The sequence below is a fragment of the Eubalaena glacialis genome, chromosome 11 (assembly GCF_028564815.1).
Source record: "Eubalaena glacialis isolate mEubGla1 chromosome 11, mEubGla1.1.hap2.+ XY, whole genome shotgun sequence".
NCBI classification, from domain to species: Eukaryota; Metazoa; Chordata; class Mammalia; order Artiodactyla; family Balaenidae; genus Eubalaena; species Eubalaena glacialis.
Window position 1 is genome coordinate 19,729,665 of NC_083726.1, and position 19,203 is coordinate 19,748,867.

At 41.3% G+C, this 19,203-nt stretch overlaps 1 protein-coding gene across 2 annotated transcripts in view; it reads left to right on the forward strand.

The window, feature by feature from the left end:
* The first annotated feature begins 11,535 nt into the window (after positions 1-11,535).
* Positions 11,536-19,203, forward strand: part of IGF1 (insulin like growth factor 1) — a 69,523-nt gene continuing 61,855 nt past the window's right edge. The window contains exons 1-2 of one of the 2 annotated variants that reach the window (XM_061204180.1): positions 11,536-11,632; positions 16,150-16,306. In XM_061204180.1, the coding sequence (XP_061060163.1) occupies positions 11,570-11,632; positions 16,150-16,306 (220 nt within the window). In that variant the 5' untranslated portion in view covers positions 11,536-11,569. Of the gene's footprint in view, positions 11,633-13,422; positions 13,438-16,149; positions 16,307-19,203 lie in introns of those variants that run through there. The other variant, XM_061204179.1, reaches the window with a different exon arrangement.

Below are 19,203 nucleotides of genomic sequence, written 5' to 3' on the forward strand. Positions count from 1 at the left end.
CCTCCACTTTGCTCCCAGCGAATGATTGGGACATAATGAACATCTGGAATGTATACTCGGCTTCTTTACATGATTACTGATAGACCCAATCCCATCGCATTCTTCCAGGACTATAAAAACATGTTAACATGGTTACATCACACACTTCAGCTGGTTTGTATAAGGCATGATTTTGCCACATGATATTTACTTAAGAAAGTAAATAATAGTCCCATTCAAAGTGATGCTGTAGCTCAGGGTACCCATGTCAGCCCAGCCCTGGCATTTCCTGCCCATTTTCTGGACTTAACCAAATTGCTTGACACTGAGCTGTGTAAACTTACTTTCCAGGCAGCATAGTTTAGTAGTTCCAAGAGAATGATGTTTCTTCTAGTTCGGGGTGACCCCAGCTTTAGTGTGGGTACTTGGACTGCCCCAGCTGATGAGCTGCATCTTTTCGTCATGTGTTTCGGAAATGGTTTCCCTCCACAAAGAAAATCCCTCGTGTAGGATAACACAGCCCTGGGTTTGGCATGCTCAGGACATGGATGCTGCTGAAATTTTTCAAAAGGGCTCAGTGAAGATCCTGTGGAATTGTAATTTATAAACCGTAAAAATGCAGATGTATCACCACTGATGCTAACTGCTGATGATTGCTATTGTCTGGTTATTCCTGACTGCACTTATTGTCTGTTCTTGGTTCTTCTCTCCCACTGAAAAGATTCCTTTCATTCCCCAGGAGTTTCGGGGTTTATGTTTTGTCTGTTTTGTGTCTGGGTCCTGAGAGTTGGTTGCGTTTGGATCACAAGAGTCCCCTGTCCCACTGAGGCTGTCCATAGGGCCAACACCTGGCTAATTGTCTGTAGTTTGAAAACCTTTGCTTTATCTGCAAAATCCACAAAAGTTACTGGGTCAGAAAAGTCCAGATATTGGAAGACTTGACCTAGATAGCCCCTTGGGAAAAACAGATGTCCTTACTTAGCAGTCCCAACCTCTCTCCAAATTTCGCAAATGCTACAACTGCCTCTGGGTGTCTCTTCCTCTCCAAAGCAGTGGAGTGAGTTTAACAAACTTGCAGGGAAGCTAGCCAGTCCAGGATGTGGGACTGCTACCTTGATGGGAACCCAAGCTAGGAAGGAGCCTGCCAGCTGGATTGACAGTGCTCTAGCCCCAGCAAGATCCAAATTTTAAGTCACTGTTTTCCTTGTGAAGAATCAGGGATGTAAAGCCAGAGAGCAGTTGATTAAAAGGAAATAGTTCAGCTAAGATTCAATAGCCAGGGAAAGAAGGGGGCACACACACACACACACACACACACACACACACACAGAATAACTGGGAGCAAAAGGCTAAAATACTAGTCAGTGATAATACAATCTGGTCAAACCATCCTATCTTGAATTGTAGGAATGTCAGTAAGACTTTAGGAACTGTCCCTAATCCATCATAAGCTCCATTTGGGAATTGCCAGACAGGAAAAGCAATAGCTTTCTGAGAACCCCCAAGCTGCACCAATTCTAAGGCAGGTTGAAAGGGATTTGCTATGTCGTCTATTCCACAACAATCTGTAGATTCTTCCCTAATCTAAGGAAGTACAGACACCAAAGACTGAGTTTGCACTAGCCTCTAGGACGCTAAGAAGTACAGCATAAATTGTCATTGAGTGGGAAATGTTAAGGCCTTTATGTCTCAACAGAACAAAGTTTATTTATTTATTTTTAAAATTTTTTATTGGAATATAGTTGACTTAAAATGTTGTGTTAGTTTCTGCTGTACAGCAAAGTGAATCAGCTATACTTATACATATATCCACTCTTTTTTAAATCCTTTTCCCATATAGGTTATTACAGAGTACTGAGAAGAGTTCCCTGTGCTATACAGTAGGTCATTCATTAGTTATCTATTTTATATATAGTAGTGTGTATATGTCAATCCCAATCTCCCAATTTATCCTTCCCTTCCCCCCTGGTAACCATAAGTTTGTTTTCTACACCTATGACTCTATTTCTGTTTTGTAAATAAGTTAATTTGTACCATTTTTTTCGATTCCACATGTAAGCCATATCATATGATATTGGTCTTTCTCTGTCTGACTTGCTTCACTCAGTATGACAACCTCTAGGTCCATCCATGTTGCTGCAAGTGACATTATTTCATTCTTTTTTATGGCTGAGTAATATTCTATTGTATATATGTGCCACATCTTCTTTATCCATTCATCTGTCAATGGACACTTAGGTTGCTTCCATGTCTTGGCTATTGTAAATAGTGCTGCAATGAACATTGGGGTGCATGTATCTTTTTGAATTATGGTTTTCTCTGGACACATGCCCAGGAGTGGAATTGCAGGATCATATGGTAGTGCTATTTTTAGTTTTTTAAGGAACCTCCATACTGTTCTCCATAATGGATTCAGTTGACAGATGTTTGCCAGTGTGAGTTGCTTTACTGCAGTTGCCCACATGGAAAGCTCCAGGAAGACTACACTCCAGGAAATCTATCCTCTGTTCTTACTGTAATTAGAGTATAAGTGGCTTTCAGTATGAGGCAGGCTTTGCCTGAGCTTCTGGCTTGTACATCTTGTTTCTGGAGAGTAATTGTCTCTGCCGCTTTGGTTGCTTGTTTTGTTTTATTAGAAGCAACATGATATAGAGAAAAGTCTGCAGGGACTTGATTTCCTCTCTGTGTATTCTGAGGCAGTAGCTAAGGCTAGAAGTGGTGGGAATGAGGACCAGTAAACATAATCTCTCATTGTTAGTTTCCCCTAAAATGCTCCAAACATGGCTGTAACCAGACTCCATCCTAAGTGTTCATCTCTGAACTTTTCAGACTGGCTATTTTGGAAATGGCTATTACAATTATTCTAAACTCATGTTTAGAATTAATTATCCCTTTACTGAGTACCAGTAAAAGTCCAACATTGTACTGTGGGGAATGTAGGGGTAGTACAACAAAATACTGCAAGAGATCATCCATCTACCAAAGAGGCGTAAACCATGTAGTGGTGTGTATTAGACCAACCTGAATTTGAATCCTGGCTCTGTAATTTACTAGCCATCGGACATCATTTAACTTTTCCTAGCTCGATTTTCTCTTCATTCATCTAACAAATATTTTCGAGAATCTGGTATGTTCCCAAAACAGCACCAGGCACTTTGAAACAAAAGTGGAAGTAAAGTATCTATTTCATTAAGGTGTGTGAGAATTAAGTGAGATGATTAAAATAATATGAAATAAAGAATTGAATATAATATATACTCAATAATGCTAGTGGTTATTATCATTATTAATTAACAAATATTTATTGAGAACCTATTAAAAACCAAGCACTAGGCGGGGGCCAGGGATGGACAGGTGAACAGTGACAGGCTATGAAGAAGCCATGATGGGCATTAGCAAGAGAGAAGACTGCTGAGGAAGGGAGTGTTTTGAATGACAGGAGAGGACTTAGATGTGACCAAGGAACTCTCAGGAGGTGTAACATGAACATGGCGTTCGAAGAAGATGATTCCAGCAACCAGAGTTGCCTAGATTGCCATGAGGGAAAACTGGTTAGAAGCCCATCCAATAATCCAGGAATTCATCAATCCAATCTAGAGCAACGCTGAGCAAATTGAGAGGAAGAGGCTGAACTTCAAAGACATGATAAAGGAAGGAGGGGAAAATGAGGGTGAGGTTTGATGAGTGAGTGCATATAAATGTCACATAAAAAAGCCAAGACTGAGACAGTAAGCATACAGGCTCAAGCTTTGAAGAATAAAGAGGTAAACTAAGTCACTAATACACATTCACACAAACATATATGTATAGGCTACATTTTCAGTCAATACTAAGTACAGATAACACTATTCAATGATGTTTTTAACAACTGTTAACTATAAAAGTAATACCTGCTAAAAGTAAATAATAATAATAATAATATCTAGAAAATGCAGAAAAGTATTGAGAAGAAAGTTAAAATCACTTGTCATCCTGCTACCCAAAGGGTCATAGGACCCCCATTAATCCAGGCATAGAGTCAGTCTCTGGGGACAGAAGCATATGGGATATCTCTCTCTCCATTTTGCCAACGGGAAGGACATCACCCTACCCCAAACACTACCTTATGCTTGAAACTTCTTCCCATTGATCAAAACTGCAATTTTTAAAATAAGGGAATGAACACACTTATTATCTGGAGAAATTAAGCACAGATGTTTACATGTGTGATTGTGGGCATGCATTTTAGTGGTATGAGTGTGGCTGTGTGTGTGTGTCATATGCACACTTGTTCTCCTTAGTGGAAGGAAAAAAAATGAAGCACTGTTTACCTTCTTGTCACCAATGAACAGAATTTTCATAAAATATTAATGATATTGTCAAGGCAAGTGTGCTGTGACTTCCTTTTGGCAACGACCAAGGAACACTAAGTTCAGGAGCCAAAGTTTAATGTATGGGAGGAAAACTTAGAATTGGGAAATGTAATCCATTAACTTGAGTTTTCTTTTCGTGAGGGAAGACCAGTGAGTGCACCTTTCGAGAACCACTAATGTGGTTATATGTGTCAACTTGGCTACGTCACAGTACCCAGATATGTGGTCAAACTTTCTAGATGTTTCTGAGAAGGTATTTTTTAGATGAGATTAACACTTAAATCAGTAGACTTTGAGTAAAGCAGATCTCCCTCCATAAAGAAGGTGGGCCTCATCCAGTCAGTCAAGTCACTTAACAGGAAAAGACTGGTCTCCCTGGAAGAAGAGGGAATTCTGCCAGCAGACCATCTTTGGACTCAAACTGGAGTTCTTTCCTGAGTCTCCAGCCTGCTGGCCTCCTCCGAAGATTTTGGACTTGCTAAACCTCCACAATTACATGAGCCAACTCAAAGGATATTGATCAAGAGAGGGATTAACATATACCCACTACTATATATAAAACAGATAATCAACAAGGACCTACTGCATAGCACAGGGAACTCTACTCAGTATTCCGCAGTAACCTATATGGGAAAAGAATCTGAAAAAGAATGGATATATGTATATGTATAACTGAATCACTTTGCTGTACACCTGAAACTAACACAACATTGTAAATGAACTATACTCCAATATAAATTTTAAAATTTTATTTAATTTTTAAATAAAAATTAAATTTAAAAAAAGAGAGAGAGGAGACAGATAGGCAATAGATCCTGTTTGTTCCATGGCTCTGGAGAACTCTGACTAATACAACTGAGTTTAAATATTTATTCTGAGCTCTGAAAGAAGCTGAGGCCTTTACCAAGGTGTTGTAAAAAGGAGCAGGGTGTGTGTTTCCATGGCACACCTTCATTCCACCCTCAAGGGACCATGTTGGGCATAGGATGAGGTACAGTCTCCAAGGATATATGCTTCCCAGATGGATCATTACCAAGGGTTCCCCTAGATTCTGTTTCTCCTCCTCAATTGATTACTCAAACTTCTGTTTACACAGGGAAGCCTCACAGGAAGCAGTCTGAAATGTTTCTTAGCAGCCACCTGCAAGTAAAGAATCGAGGCTGGAGCCTACGTGCCCTGCTCTCAAAGAGCACAATAAAACTGCCTCAGTTGACCCACAGGAAGCATGGGATGTTCTGATGAACCAGTTTTTCCAGAAAGTTCAGGGCTCACCAGAAATAAGATCTTTTTGCTTCAACCCTTATTGTGGAAAATCTTTATCAACTGTAATCATTTCGTTTTTCCATTAAAATTTACTTAACGAAGTATAAACACTACAATTAAATCTTTCAAAACGGAATCTCTGGCAAGATCATTGTGTGATCAGTCTCCACCTTCGTTCTTCTTACCCAGCACTACTCAGATTGGCCAAGGTTATAATGTAACCCAGGTCTGCTGTTGCATATTTACCTTGAGGCACTATGCCATTCCCAGAATTAATCACAGATTCAGTTACATACAAATCTTTGTTTACAAGAGAATCGTGAGGGAATTAGACTGTTTTCCAGTCTTACAGCTCTGTGAAGGCTACTGATGGGGAAAGGAGAGACTAAAGGGCCTCCACAGTGCAGGAGTCTCAGAGCATGGCTGCAGCATTATCTCCCACATCACAGCACTGGGAACCTCTTCATTCCCATCTAATTTTGTCCATGCTGTTCCCTCTGCCTGGAATAGCCTTCACTGTTTTTTTTCATCTTGGATGTGAACTTATGCCTCAAGACTCAACTCAAATGTTATTCACTCTACGAAGACGTTTTCAATATCTCTAAGCTCTAAGAAAGACTGGAATGAAAAAGAGTGAGCTTAAAGGGTATCTAAATTAACAGGAAACGTAATTAATACATTTATATGGTGGAATGTTTTACACACAGGGTCTCTGTTCCATGCTTTTTTCATAGTGGTTAGGTTGGGTTTTTTTCCCTAACACATAGCATGTTACACTGCAATCATGCCCAAACATCAGATATTCAAATACCAATTACACCGTTTTTTGTCATGAACTATCTGTCATCTGCAATAGAATTTACTTACTTTAAAAATATTTTTCCTTAAATTGATTTTTTAAGACTTAGAAACATATATTTTAAACATCTACTTCAGAAACAGCATCACTTGCCCTAAATAGAAAGTATTCTTAAAAACAAATACCATAAAACAAAACGGTATTATTAAATTCTGGATAAAACCACTGCATGCAGAGACTTTTGGCTTAAGGTTCATTTTTTGTTTTTGTGTTTTTTTGTTGTTTTGTCAAAAAGGGCGATTAGCAAGTGTCAGAGAGGCACTGAAGACAGATTCGTACCAAACTGAGACTTTCTCCTCAGTAAATTCAGGCTAGAAAGAGAATTAAAAATGGAACCCCTTCCACTCTTACATGATTCTTTAATGCCATGTCTTTGACCATCAGTGTTAAAGCCCACATTCTGAACACTGATGTGGAAGAAAGAGTGTAGAACGGACAGGGGGACTGAATTTGAGCTTGGTTTGCAAGCACCTAACTTCGTTACATTAAAACAAGTCACTTGTCTATCCACCACTCCCCCACCCCTCATTTTTCTTATTTATAAAATGAAGAAGTTGGTCATTTCACTCTCAGAGAGTTTATTATCTTTTTTATGTGAAATAGTTTACCTTTACCATCATTTATTTTCCAGACTTTGATTCAACCAACAAAATATTTGGAGCCCATACCACGAGTAAGCACGGGGAGTAGAGCCATCATGATGATGGAGACGTCATCCCTGATCTCGTAAAGTTTATCATCTTCCTTTCTCCCCTTAGCACTCTTCCCTTTTTTAAAACTAGAGTGAATTAAATACCTAGCTTATTTGTTTCAAAAGATAAGTGCGATTTAAAGTATATTTGAATCCCGAGCTTTGCAAAACTCCCCACGCCTCCCAAATTCCACACATCAACGGTGAAGATAGCGGTGGCAGTTTCCCCGCAGCCCACTAGAGGGCGCGCACATTTTTCGATTCCGAAAGAAAGCGTTCTTTGGGTACTTGCCCCTGAAATTTGGAATTGGTGTCTCCTTTCCTCACTTTCTTTTCAACTTGGGGCAATTGTGGTGAGCCCTTAGGTTCTCTCACTCCACCAAGCCACCCTCGCCCCATGCAGTGACTCCTCATCTGCCATTATGAAGAATTCTTTTGCTACCCAAACCACAAAAGTTTTGCTTCTGACTGTTCTCAGCATTTGCCCTTTTGACATTTTAGAAGAAATAAGATCCGAGTTTGATGTTGAAAAGAAAGCATTGATTTCTTTAGTGGGAGGATTTCTTCTCCCTATTGCTGTTTTCCCTAGCTGTGGGGAAAAAGCGCCTCAAAGGATTTAAAGCAGTTCCTTTGAGCTAAATATCTTTCTGAGGGCTAACAGAGCTGCTTCTGAGCAGATCTTTTGGAGCTGCCATTGGTCCCCTTGTTAAGCAGCCTGTTGTATTTTCGAGGCCCAGCCTTTTCCTCTGAGTATTACATTCTGAATTGACCAGATCTTGATCTCAGACATTGGAGAATACACTCCCAGACCAACCCTCCTCACAAACCATGAGCCAAGAGACAGGCCCAGTAGTTTACCCCAAGTTCTCTGCCTGGTGGGTGGCCCCAAAGCCTTAAACCTCACCCGTTATTTGGTTCCAAAGTCCTCTTACCCCCAGATATCCATCCTAAGCTTTTCGTAGGAGTCAGCACTGACATTAATGAAATAAATTGTGAGTCTGCCCCACTGCACATGGATATGAGATGACCTTTTGAATGAGCGACTCTGCAGTTGACATGGGGAGGACTGGGAATGTGGCTTGAGCAAAAAGAGTGGGGGACGGGGTCTTGCCCCCCCCTTTCTGTGAATCTCAATCAGCCTGCTCTTAAGGAGATGAACGACTTTTTTTTTTTTTTAAGAAAGGTGTCAGAAGTCTTCTGAGACTGCAGCTTTATGCAAATACGCTACTCAAGAAGAAGGCTTTAGGGGAGAGTTATTTATATCCCTCAGGCATTACACATGCAAAAGGTGAAACTGTGAATCTCTGCATTTCCAGGAGTGGATGTTCTCATGATGAGCACATCCTTGCTATTTTGGTGGCACACAATTCCCATATCTAACTGTCAGGTTGTTCCAGGCAGGAGACTACATAATCATTCAGTAATTTTAGAACGACCCTGTATGTTTCTCTCCAATGGGGCTTCTTGACCTGAACTTTTCCTAGGGATTAGATTTACTACCACCTTGGACCCTCTAGTAATAGGTGCATCCATCTCTTTTTCTCTTAAACAGGTGCAGGACTCAGTCATTAAAAAGTCATCATGTGGCACATTTATTGCCCTTTGGCTTTCATGTTGACTCCTGGAATTAGCCAAGAAAATGGCCATTTCCCTAGGAATTATTGCTCTGTTGCTGGCTCACCCTACCCAGAAATCTAGACCATTCTCCACATTGAAGTATACAATAATCACTTCAGGAAATTGCTTTCCCTGTTGGAAACTGAGAGCTCACATCGGAATGTTTCCACAGCACAGCTGATGATAATTACGACTCACTGAAATTTCAGTTTTCTTTGATTGTGATATAAAAACTGGGACATAAATTAAAACCCAATTATCCTTTAAGGGTAAAACCAAGAGACTGTGAATCCGTGTGTCGATAATGCAGGAGCCCACTGTCGGATGGAACGGTGTGCATTCTGTCTCCCGAAGCAGCCTTTTACATGAAATGGTTGGGGATAAGGTGATCTGTTCACACGGCATGCCAAAAGAGCCCATCAAACTGGGGTACAGCCTTGGAGAGGGCAGCGAGCTCCTAGGACATCTTGGAATGATTTAAAAAAAGTGAAAACTGCAATGGGAAAGTCACGGCCTTTACCTGTGAAGGTGCCCAGCGGTGGACCCAGGCACCCAGCACCAAGACTCAGCGGGTACCTGACTCTGCACACGTGGAAATGGCAGATCTTTCTACGTGTGAGACAATCTACATTATCAAAGTCCATGAGAGGAAGTTGGACTTTTTTTTTTTTTCACGAAGGATGTGATCTGCCAAAGCTGCGGGGGAAAAAAACAGATCTTCGGTAAATCAGGTCCTAAGTTAAATGTGTGAAGGGGAGGTAGGGGAGGTAATTAAAGGAAGTCTTGGATTATTCTCGAAGTATAGGAATTGCCCACACACCTACAGATGCCTCCCAGGCCACCTCTTGATGATGCATATTTGTAGACTCTTTAGGTCAAATCGCATCCCCTGAAACTTCCCAACTTTGCACCCCAAAGCCTCTCATGACACACCCCTCCTCCCCCATCCTGGATTCTCAGCAGGGTTTCACTTCCCTGTCTTTCCAGAGAAAGTGTGCACTTTTCGTATTTTTAAAAGAGCACATACCCTCCACATGACAGCAGTGTTTTCCTCTCTGTCTCTGCCGCTTAGCTGAAAGCCCCTGGGGGGCCTTGCCTGTGATGCATGTAATTGGGCACATAGTAGGCACTCACTAACATCAGCATCAGCTGAATATGCTGCACCATTAAAATGGCATCGCTCCGAATGTCTAACTTGTCTTTCTCGAAGGTAAACACTGCCACAAGTTATGAATCACAGAGAAGCCTTGAGCAAACTCAACCCCCTTTCAAAACCAATCGGGTTTTCTTTCGAGGGCACTCACCTCTGCAAACAACTTCCTGGCCACAGGACAACATAAAGACCCAGACAAGGGTTTCCAGCAGACCTCTGTTTTGAGTCGATGCGTCAATATCACTGGGTCTCCTGAGAATCACGAGAGAGAGAGGCAAGGTCCAGACTATCTCCACCATCCCTGGGAAACCATGCCCCGACAGACCTCTAGGGAAAGTGGGATGTCCGACCTGGGCTTTTGCAACCTTATTTCATAATCTACTTTCTTATCTCCTACTTCGCGAAACCGAAGAGAAATTGGTGCAAACTATATCGACAAAAGATCAGAACTTGATTCTCAGTGGCAAAGGCAAGTATACATTATAAATAGCAAAACAGCTGGCTTGGACCATGTTGCCGGCCACTCATCCAGTTGAGAGATTTGAATGACATCATAACCCTTGAGAGGGTATTGCTAGCCAGCTGGTGTTATTTAGAATACACAAAAACGGGAGAAATAAAATGCACTCACGTGCGCATGCGCGCGCGCGCGCGCACACACACACACACACACACACACACACACACACACACACACACACTCAGGTTCAAGTTATGCAGAAAAATATGAACGACAGGAAAATCATTTTCCCCTCAGGTGCCCTTCCCCTGGGGTGAGGGCGGGGGTGATAAGCAGCAGAGTAGAGGAAGGAAGAAAAAGATTTTGTTTTATTATTTCAGTTGGCTTTACAGCTCAGCAAAATCTCTGCCCTGTCGTGGGCAAAAAGCATTAGACAGTGTCCTAAAGGGAGCCAACTGCAAAGCTGCCCGCCCCTTTCCAGGTTCTAGGAAATGAGATCATTCCCCTCACTTGGCAACTAGGACGAGAGGTCATCCCAGTGCTGTCTTCCAATCTAGTTTACCCCAGTCATTTGAGGGTTAAAATTGTAGGGTATGTTTGAGATGGTCTTTTTTTCATTTCTTTCTTTTTTTTTTTTTTTTAATTTTGCGTTGGCTCTGGAATATAAAATTGCTTGCCCATCCTCCAAGTATATTCCTTTCATACTGGTAAGGTGTATTAGCAGATGTGTATGTCTTCCTGCCCAGTAGAAAGTTAATCAGAGGACAGCATTGGTATTTTAATGTCTGCTCACCCTGTCACTAACACGCATTCTTTTAAGGGAAAAAATGCTTCTGTGCTCTAGTTTTAAAATGCAAAGGTATGATGTTATTTGTCACCATGCCCAAAAAAGTCCTTACTCGATAACTTTGCCAGAAGAGGGAGAGAGAGAGAAGGCAAGCGTTCCCCCAGCTGTTTCCTGTCTACAGTGTCTGTGTTTTGTAGATAAATGTGAGGATTTTCTCTAAATCCCTCTTCTGTTTGCTAAATCTCACTGTCACTGCTAAATTCAGAGCAGATAGAGCCTGCGCAATGGAATAAAGTCCTCAAAATTGAAATGTGACATTGCTCTCAACATCTCCCATCTCCCTGGATTTCTTTTTGCCTCATTATTCCTGCTAACCAATTCATTTCCAGACTTTGCACTTCAGAAGCAATGGGAAAAATCAGCAGTCTTCCAACCCAATTATTTAAGTGCTGCTTTTGTGATTTCTTGAAGGTAAATATTTCTTACTCTTTGAAGTCATTGGGGAATTTTCTTTAAACTGTGTACTGTTTGCTTCTGCTTAGAGATGTTCTTCACTTTAGAATTTTCATTGTTTCGGCACTGGGAGTTATTTATAAATTGCTGAATATGCAATTCTGTGGGATCTGAAAAAATAGCTCCGGGAGATAAATGCCTTTGCACAGATATCTGTATGAGTAAAAACTATTGCAAGGTACTCATGCTAAATCCTCCACTTCTGCAGGGCTTGAGTGGTGTCATTATAGAAGATTCCTTTAAATCCTGTCTATGGTTAAGGGCTAGAGAGCATGGATATGAACTTTTGGATTTTTTTTTGCAGGTGCAGATGTTTTATTTTTAAGACCATGTTCGTGTGTATGTAGGACTGTGTGTGTGTGTATCTGTGTGTGTGTAACTTGTCAGGACTTTTATTACAAGGCATGCCACATATAAAGAGTTACATTTTAAATGATATTAAAGCTTTTAAATGTGATCTTTGGAGCGAAGGTCCCGGAACTCTCTGCACTTACGCCCAGAGAGTCAAAGTTAGAGTGAAGTTTACTTTGCTCTTCTGAAAAAGAACTCCTTAAGAACTCTTGCTGACCTTGCACATTCGTATAATTTAAACAAATGCATACTGTATATGGAAAGCGGAAACTTTCTAGCAACTGCTATTCCAAGTTTTTTCTTTTGAAGAGGATTCTCAGGGGCGAAGTTTGGACTTGGGGTTTCGTGTTGTAAAACTCTGATTTTATGCTCGGTGTTGTAAAGTCTCTTTAGGTAAATTTGGCTGGCGTTGTCAATGCACTGACTTCTCGTTTCCAATCACTGGCCCTAGTTCAAGTTTCCATTCTCAGCAAAATTCTCTCTCTCAAGACTTGTGTTTTTCCAATTTGCAAGCACTTTTAAGCCGCTGTCACTGGCTCCCCGATGCAATTGCCTGAGGGCTCAATTCATGAAACGTCCCTACCACTTAGTACGGTAATCATTTGCTGCTTTCAAATACTCCACCACTAGGAATTTTCTTAGTCAAGTAAGTGGCTTAGGCGTTAAGGATACATCCTTGCTGGGCACCTGATTCTGCTGCACTTGAGAGGCCAAGATGCATGCCGGCTACCTTGCTTTTAAAAGAAATGAAATCAATATACACATATGCTATGTGGTCTGAGAGCTGGGGGCTTTGTCTCCTTGCTTAGACGATCTTAAAAGAGGCTGTGGAGCGTTATCTCTGCATTAATTACAAGTCTGGAAAACTCCAAATGAACTTTCCATGTTGTGTATGCTGAACTCTTCAGAAGTAGAGCTAGCCGTAAGTTGTTGCTTTTTCCTGTACTTGGAGCAGGAAGTGGTTTGAGGGAGCTACGTGGTCTTTCAAACGTAATTCAATGAGTAAAGGTGTCTGCCAGGCAGAACTAGCAAGCTGATTGTACTCTGAGTCTCAAGATATTTCCGAGTGTTTGAATCAGAAGGAAGAGGGCACAGGAGAGGACTGAAGCCTGGGTCACTGTCTAGGGCGGCTACTATAGGCACACAGTGGAAATTGGTGGCTTGATTTGGAGGAAAAGATTGACTCAAATCCCAGCCGTGCAATTTGTTCATTGTCTGAATGGACAAAAGGCAGTTTACCCAGGCTCATAGCATACCTGCCTGGGTGTCCAGATGTAACTAGATGCTTTCACAAACCCCACCCACAAAGCAGCACATGCTTTTAAGTCCTCAGTTTATTCACATCAGTCTCATAATACCCACCCTGACCTGCTGTAAAAGATCTGGAACAAACAAAAATGGTTACACCTACAGTGAGTATTTTCTTATGACTATTGCCCTCAAATTTTGCTGGGCATTTTTATCGTAGCCCAAACATCTGGAATCAATTGATATTCCATTTATTTAAGATAAAAAGAAAGGTCTTTTAAATTTTGGATTTGTGAATGATTTTTTTGAGAAAGAGTGCTCTGCAATTTTTTTCTTTTTTCTCTTCTCTTTCTCGTTCTTCCTTCCTTTCTCTCTCTCAGATCTTTCCTTTCTCTCTCTTCATTTCTTTTGTGTTTGGAAAAATAAAAGGCCCAGGAAATGATGAACATATGGGGCCACTTGTTTCGAACTTTTAACTCCTAAACAAGTTCCTTATTGTTTTCTTTCTGGGGAACATAATGTGATAAATTCTCTGGTTCTCTGTGGGTGTACTGGACTGTTCCCTGAACTAAAGGCAGATGCACTAGAGGTTCTATCTTGTCCTAGAACTATAAGTGCTGATATTTATCTTAGAACATAACTCAGCAAAAAAAAAAAAAAAAAAGAAAGAAAGGAAAAACCTGTAAAAAATAAATCTTACATTCTTAAATGCTAGAGATTTATATGTATTGCTGGGTTTAAATGTGTCATATAAAATAAATAACTACTAAAATATAATTTTGACCTCTAATGAAGTTCTCAGTTCACTAAGGCTATAAGCTGAGTACCTTTTCCCCTGGATTTCACGAGAACTGAAGAACTTGAAGGCATCTACAGTTGCAGGTGCTTGGCCTTAAGCATCACTATTAAATCAACAGAGAAGGAGGGATGGAGAAATAGGATTGGCAAAATAACATACATTCTAGAACTGGCCCGTTGCCAGAGTGTGGGGTATGTTCAGTAAGCTCAATTATGAGTTTTCTCTTTTGAAAAGGGCAAGGAAGTCCAGTTGGGTTGGACTGGCTGAGATTTCCACTGGAAATATTGAAAGGGAAAACTCCCACCAATTATTTTATAACTAAGAAAGATGAGGATTGGATGACTTGTTTCTAGCGGTCCCCGTGGCTTTGGCTACATGGGGGTGGAGGGTTTCCATGAACAGGTCCTATGGAGAAAATGGAAGAAATGGTCCATCAAGCTTTCACCTCCTCTTCTATTTTATGTCCATTATTTATGAGGATTTGCAAATAGAGGAGGCCTTTCATTTTCCACAGTTTTACAAGCATTAACTAAATATTTACATTGTGTTAACAAGAGTCAGGGGTTTAGGGGTTTTTTTCTCAATTGCTGAGCTGAAAGTCTGGCCACAAAAATGGAAATCTTAATTACAATGATGGAGCAAACTTTGCCACTGATGTAGAGAGCCATTAAGTTAAGAGTCCATGGAGGGCAAGGAAGGTGGTTGGAAAATAAATGACTGAGTCTGTTTCTCCAAAAGTGATGGGGTTAAATGGACCTGCCACCACTGGGAGGTTCAGAAAAGCCTCTTTGCATAATGATAGCTTCCAGCTTAACTACATGACCTTTAGATAGGGTCCCTCGCTTAACATCCTGCCACTGACTCTGCTGATGCTTCTGAGAGGGAATGCATCTGAGGGCGGTGAAGCTACTCACCTTGGGAGGCTTCCTAGAAGAAACCACATCTTGGTGCCACAAGTAGCGATATGGAAAAACTTAATGATCACCTTCGCATTGTTTCTACTGCTGAGAGTGAGGATGGAGACTTGAGCCACAGGAATCCTGCTTCTGGCAGGGCTGCCATTTGGATGTCTATCATTTGCTAAGTCAAGCCAACCAGGGGTTCCTGCTATAAAATGGTTACAGTGACACATAAGTCCCTCCAAGAGATGAAGTCAGAATTCCTATGACTTAAAAAAAAAAAAAAAAAAAAAAAAGGCTTTTGCAGGTTTTGAGCCCAGTGCCCTGTTCATGGAAGGCACAGTCCACATGTGTGTTGATCTGATATTGAGCTTGACACGAGGGGCTTTAGAATGAAGAAGGCGTAGGGTCTACTTAGCATAAGCCACTTTCATTCCTAAATCCTCACATTTTTCCCGTTCCTGATTTTTAACTTCTACCTGTAGTTGTTAATTGCTGATCTTCCCCAGGTAAGAAATCTCTCAGTCTCTCTTTCTCTGCCTGTGTTTCTCTCTGTCTCTGTCTCTGTCTCTCTCTCAAGTGAAAAAAAAAATTGTAATGATATATAGTATTTTCACAAGTTCTTTTTCAGCTGCAGTAAATTCTCTTTAATCAGTAGCTGGGGAATGATGTTCTGGTTAATTTAATATTCTGGTCGATAATGAATGCACATGCTATTTGTGGATGGCCAATCTTGAGAGAACTTAAATTAATAAAACATATTTGGCCCCAAATCTGGGCTGAGCCCAATTTAACCTTTGATGATTCCAAAGGTTTACCAGGATCTCTGAGCGGTGTGGGATCCCACTGCAATAATAGCATCTTTCACGTTCACATAGTAAATGTTTCTAGATATTTTATCTCACTGAATTGTAATAGGAACCCATAAAGAAGGGGTTCAGGAAGGACTTCCCCAAGGTTCCACAGTAGCAAGAGGATTCAACTCAGGTTGCCTGATGCCAAGACCCGCTCAGCCCTCGCTGCCCTGCGGTCACTCACACACCTTGTTGCACTTCGGAGCGGGTAGTTTTGATTAATGACAGGAAGGGAGAGCTGAGGGTAAAGGCACCCCTGCCTCGCCCCCATCTCCTGGCAAGGACCCAGGAGGAAGCATGACCCTCCTTCTGCTTCTTCGGCAGGTAAAGATGCACATCACGCCCTCCTCGCATCTCTTCTACTTGGCCCTGTTCTTGCTCACCTTCACCAGCTCTGCCACGGCTGGACCCGAGACCCTCTGTGGGGCTGAGTTGGTGGACGCCCTTCAGTTCGTGTGCGGAGACAGGGGCTTTTATTTCAGTAAGTAGCCTCCTTCTCACTGCTCTGTGGATTTACAACCGCAGGGAGTGTGTGAAGAACTGAATGACTGCCCACGGCTGGCAGCCGTCCTCAGCCTCCGAGATTCCTCACCTTAAAGCGAGCCTAGTGTTTCAGCGGGGCTGTGGCACGTTTTGCAGATTTCAGATGGAATTTTCCTCCTTAGCAGTTTGTCTTTTAACGACTTCCCACTGAGCTTTCCTGCAACTATGCTGCTCTACCCTCACTCTTCCATTCCTTCCAGTGAAAAGGTGTGACAAAATGGTCCTGGAGGATTAAGGTTTTGGTTTTTGAGATCTGTGAGTGCACGTAGCAACATATGTGAACATGTAGGGCTGTTTTAAGTGCTAGGTTATTTGGAGGAAACTAGGAAGGTGGACTTGGGCAAAGAATGGAGGGGCCCTTCCCAGATGTCTCCATGCGATAGGAAATCACCAGGAACACACAGAAGGTGACCCTTGCTGAAAGGCACGTTTGCAAATACACAGGCTCTCACTCAATGCAAACTGAAATGCTGAATTAATTCGCCCTCCATTCAAACTGACCTTGAGTCTTTGTTATTGCCTTCCTTTGACATCGCTCTTCTCTGGAGCTCTCCAGTGATGTCTCCATCTGGAAAAGGATTTCTGACAAGTGCAAGGTCACTTATCCCATAAGTAGGTCTCAGGTGATTAAAAAGTCAACAGTCAATAAAAAGTAGACAGCCAAGTCCACACTTGCAGATAAATAATAAACACAAACAAGAGTCCATGCTACCTGAGGGAACAGATCATTTAAAGAACCTGCCTCAGAGGCAACTGTCTCATTGTATACCACAGGACACTGATGGAAAGCCAGATGCTCACTCTGTATAATTCTTTGGAAGTTTAGAGAGTTTCAGGAAACTGACTCTCAGGTCCTCAGGACCATGAATCATTCTTAGAGGTTCCTATCGCTTAAGTGTAGACAGCTTACCTCAGTTACCCGCTAGGCTTTGAATAGCTCCTGTGATGACTCACAAACTTCAAGTCTCTCTCATCTTCTTCCCAGGAAGGGGTGTGTGTGTGTGTGTGTGTGTGTGTGTGTGTGTGTGAGGCTGGAAGGAGGGGTCTGTGTGTAGCAGTCCGGGATGAGTACGGAGCATGGGAAGGAAGAGGCTGATAGGCGTGTTGATGGTCTGTACTCATTGTAGATTTGGTGACAAATAGCTTTTCAACAACTAGTGACAGAAAGTGAGAAGTGCTTTCTCCTCTTTGAATGGGCAAATTCCCACTCTCTGTTTCCAGCCAGTGCTTTGAGTGGATTCATTTATTTTTCTGGCAATAAAGCGATTCTATCCCATTCTCTGTTGCTATGCAGATGAAAGCCTTCATTGGGTGAGTGCTTTTCAAATAGCAGGCTTGTTTTACCTTCAGAATATCTTGAGGAAGGCAAATGTGTCACACCAACATCACCCAACGAAGGGTTGTCACTATTCTTTACTTTGCTACTACTGATCCACATTTTAAAAGATGGATAAGTGTTTCTCACTTATTATGCCCGAGAGGATTTTTTTGTCTTGATAATCCATTTGTGCCATTTCCTTTTACCCAGTTCACTAAGTGATTGCCAAGCCCCCAAGTGTCTTGTGTTATGTGCCAGGTTGAATTGTGATGTTCAGTGTGACACGCTCCAGGATTTCCATGCACAGTGCATGGAAAGTGGATCTTTCTATGACTGTGATGCTTGCATTAAATGATTGAAAATGAGAATGGAAAGAAATAATTTGGTCTCAAGTAACCATATGATACTTATATATGTTCACGCAGATAGTTAAGAGTATTGGACAACTGTGATGGAAACTGATTTCAACGCACTGAAAGGCATTCTGTTACTCCAAGGATCAAAGTTTAGCAAATGTGTTTTAATTCCATTTTAGTAACTTGAAAGGGGAAGGTTCTACATGGCAACTCTTAATGTTTAGAGTATGACTTTGGATAGAAAGTGGTTTTATAAATTGTGTTTTATTATTATTGAGAGTCTAGGTTTCATAAGTTCTGCCTTATAGAACTCCATGACTTAATGTAAATTATTTGTCGGACATAAACCCTCATGCACCAAAGTATTCTTATTAACTTTCTAGTCAACTGGACTAGTCTTTTTGCCCAAGAGAAGTTAACCCCTTTAAATTCTTTAATTCAAAACATCGATGGAGCATCTGCTATGTGTAAGACACAGTACGAGGCATGAGTGAGATACCTAGAAATGAACGAGAGATTAACTTTGCCTTCAAGGAACTCACAGTCTAGTTGGGAGGTTAAAAAAAATAAGTATCAATATTATCAAGTGTCATAGAGAAAACTAATCATCGAAGAATAGATTATAGTCCTTTATGCTTTTCCTGAATACTTTTTCCCATTTTTTGAAATCACCTAATCTGGATCTGCTCTCTCAATGGGCTCCTTGATACCAAAGGCCATATTTATTTACCACTGAATCCCACTATCTAGCTCAATGCCTGGCTGATATAGCTGCAGCTCTAATTTGATTGTTGAACTGGCAGGGCTGAATTGAACAGAATCCAGCTGAATGGAATGGCATGGCTTGTTTGGGATCTTAGTCTTCAGAATCATCAAGAATTAGGTTTGTCAGGTACTTTGGACAATTCTCACCTCATGTTTACCCACCTATTTGATAAAACTTTATCTTTTTTCAACTGAATACAGTGTATACTAACAATGACTTAGAGGCAGCATTTTGGCCCTCCCCAAGCTACGCTGATGGTCTGTTTTGTGTCTGAGCCAATTATTCTTACAGGCATTAACTGTTGTCAACAAATTTTATTGAGTTTCCTTTTTGCCCCTTGAGATTTACTGTGTGTGGAGAAGTCAGCTCTAAGCATTTACAGCCTTTGAAATACT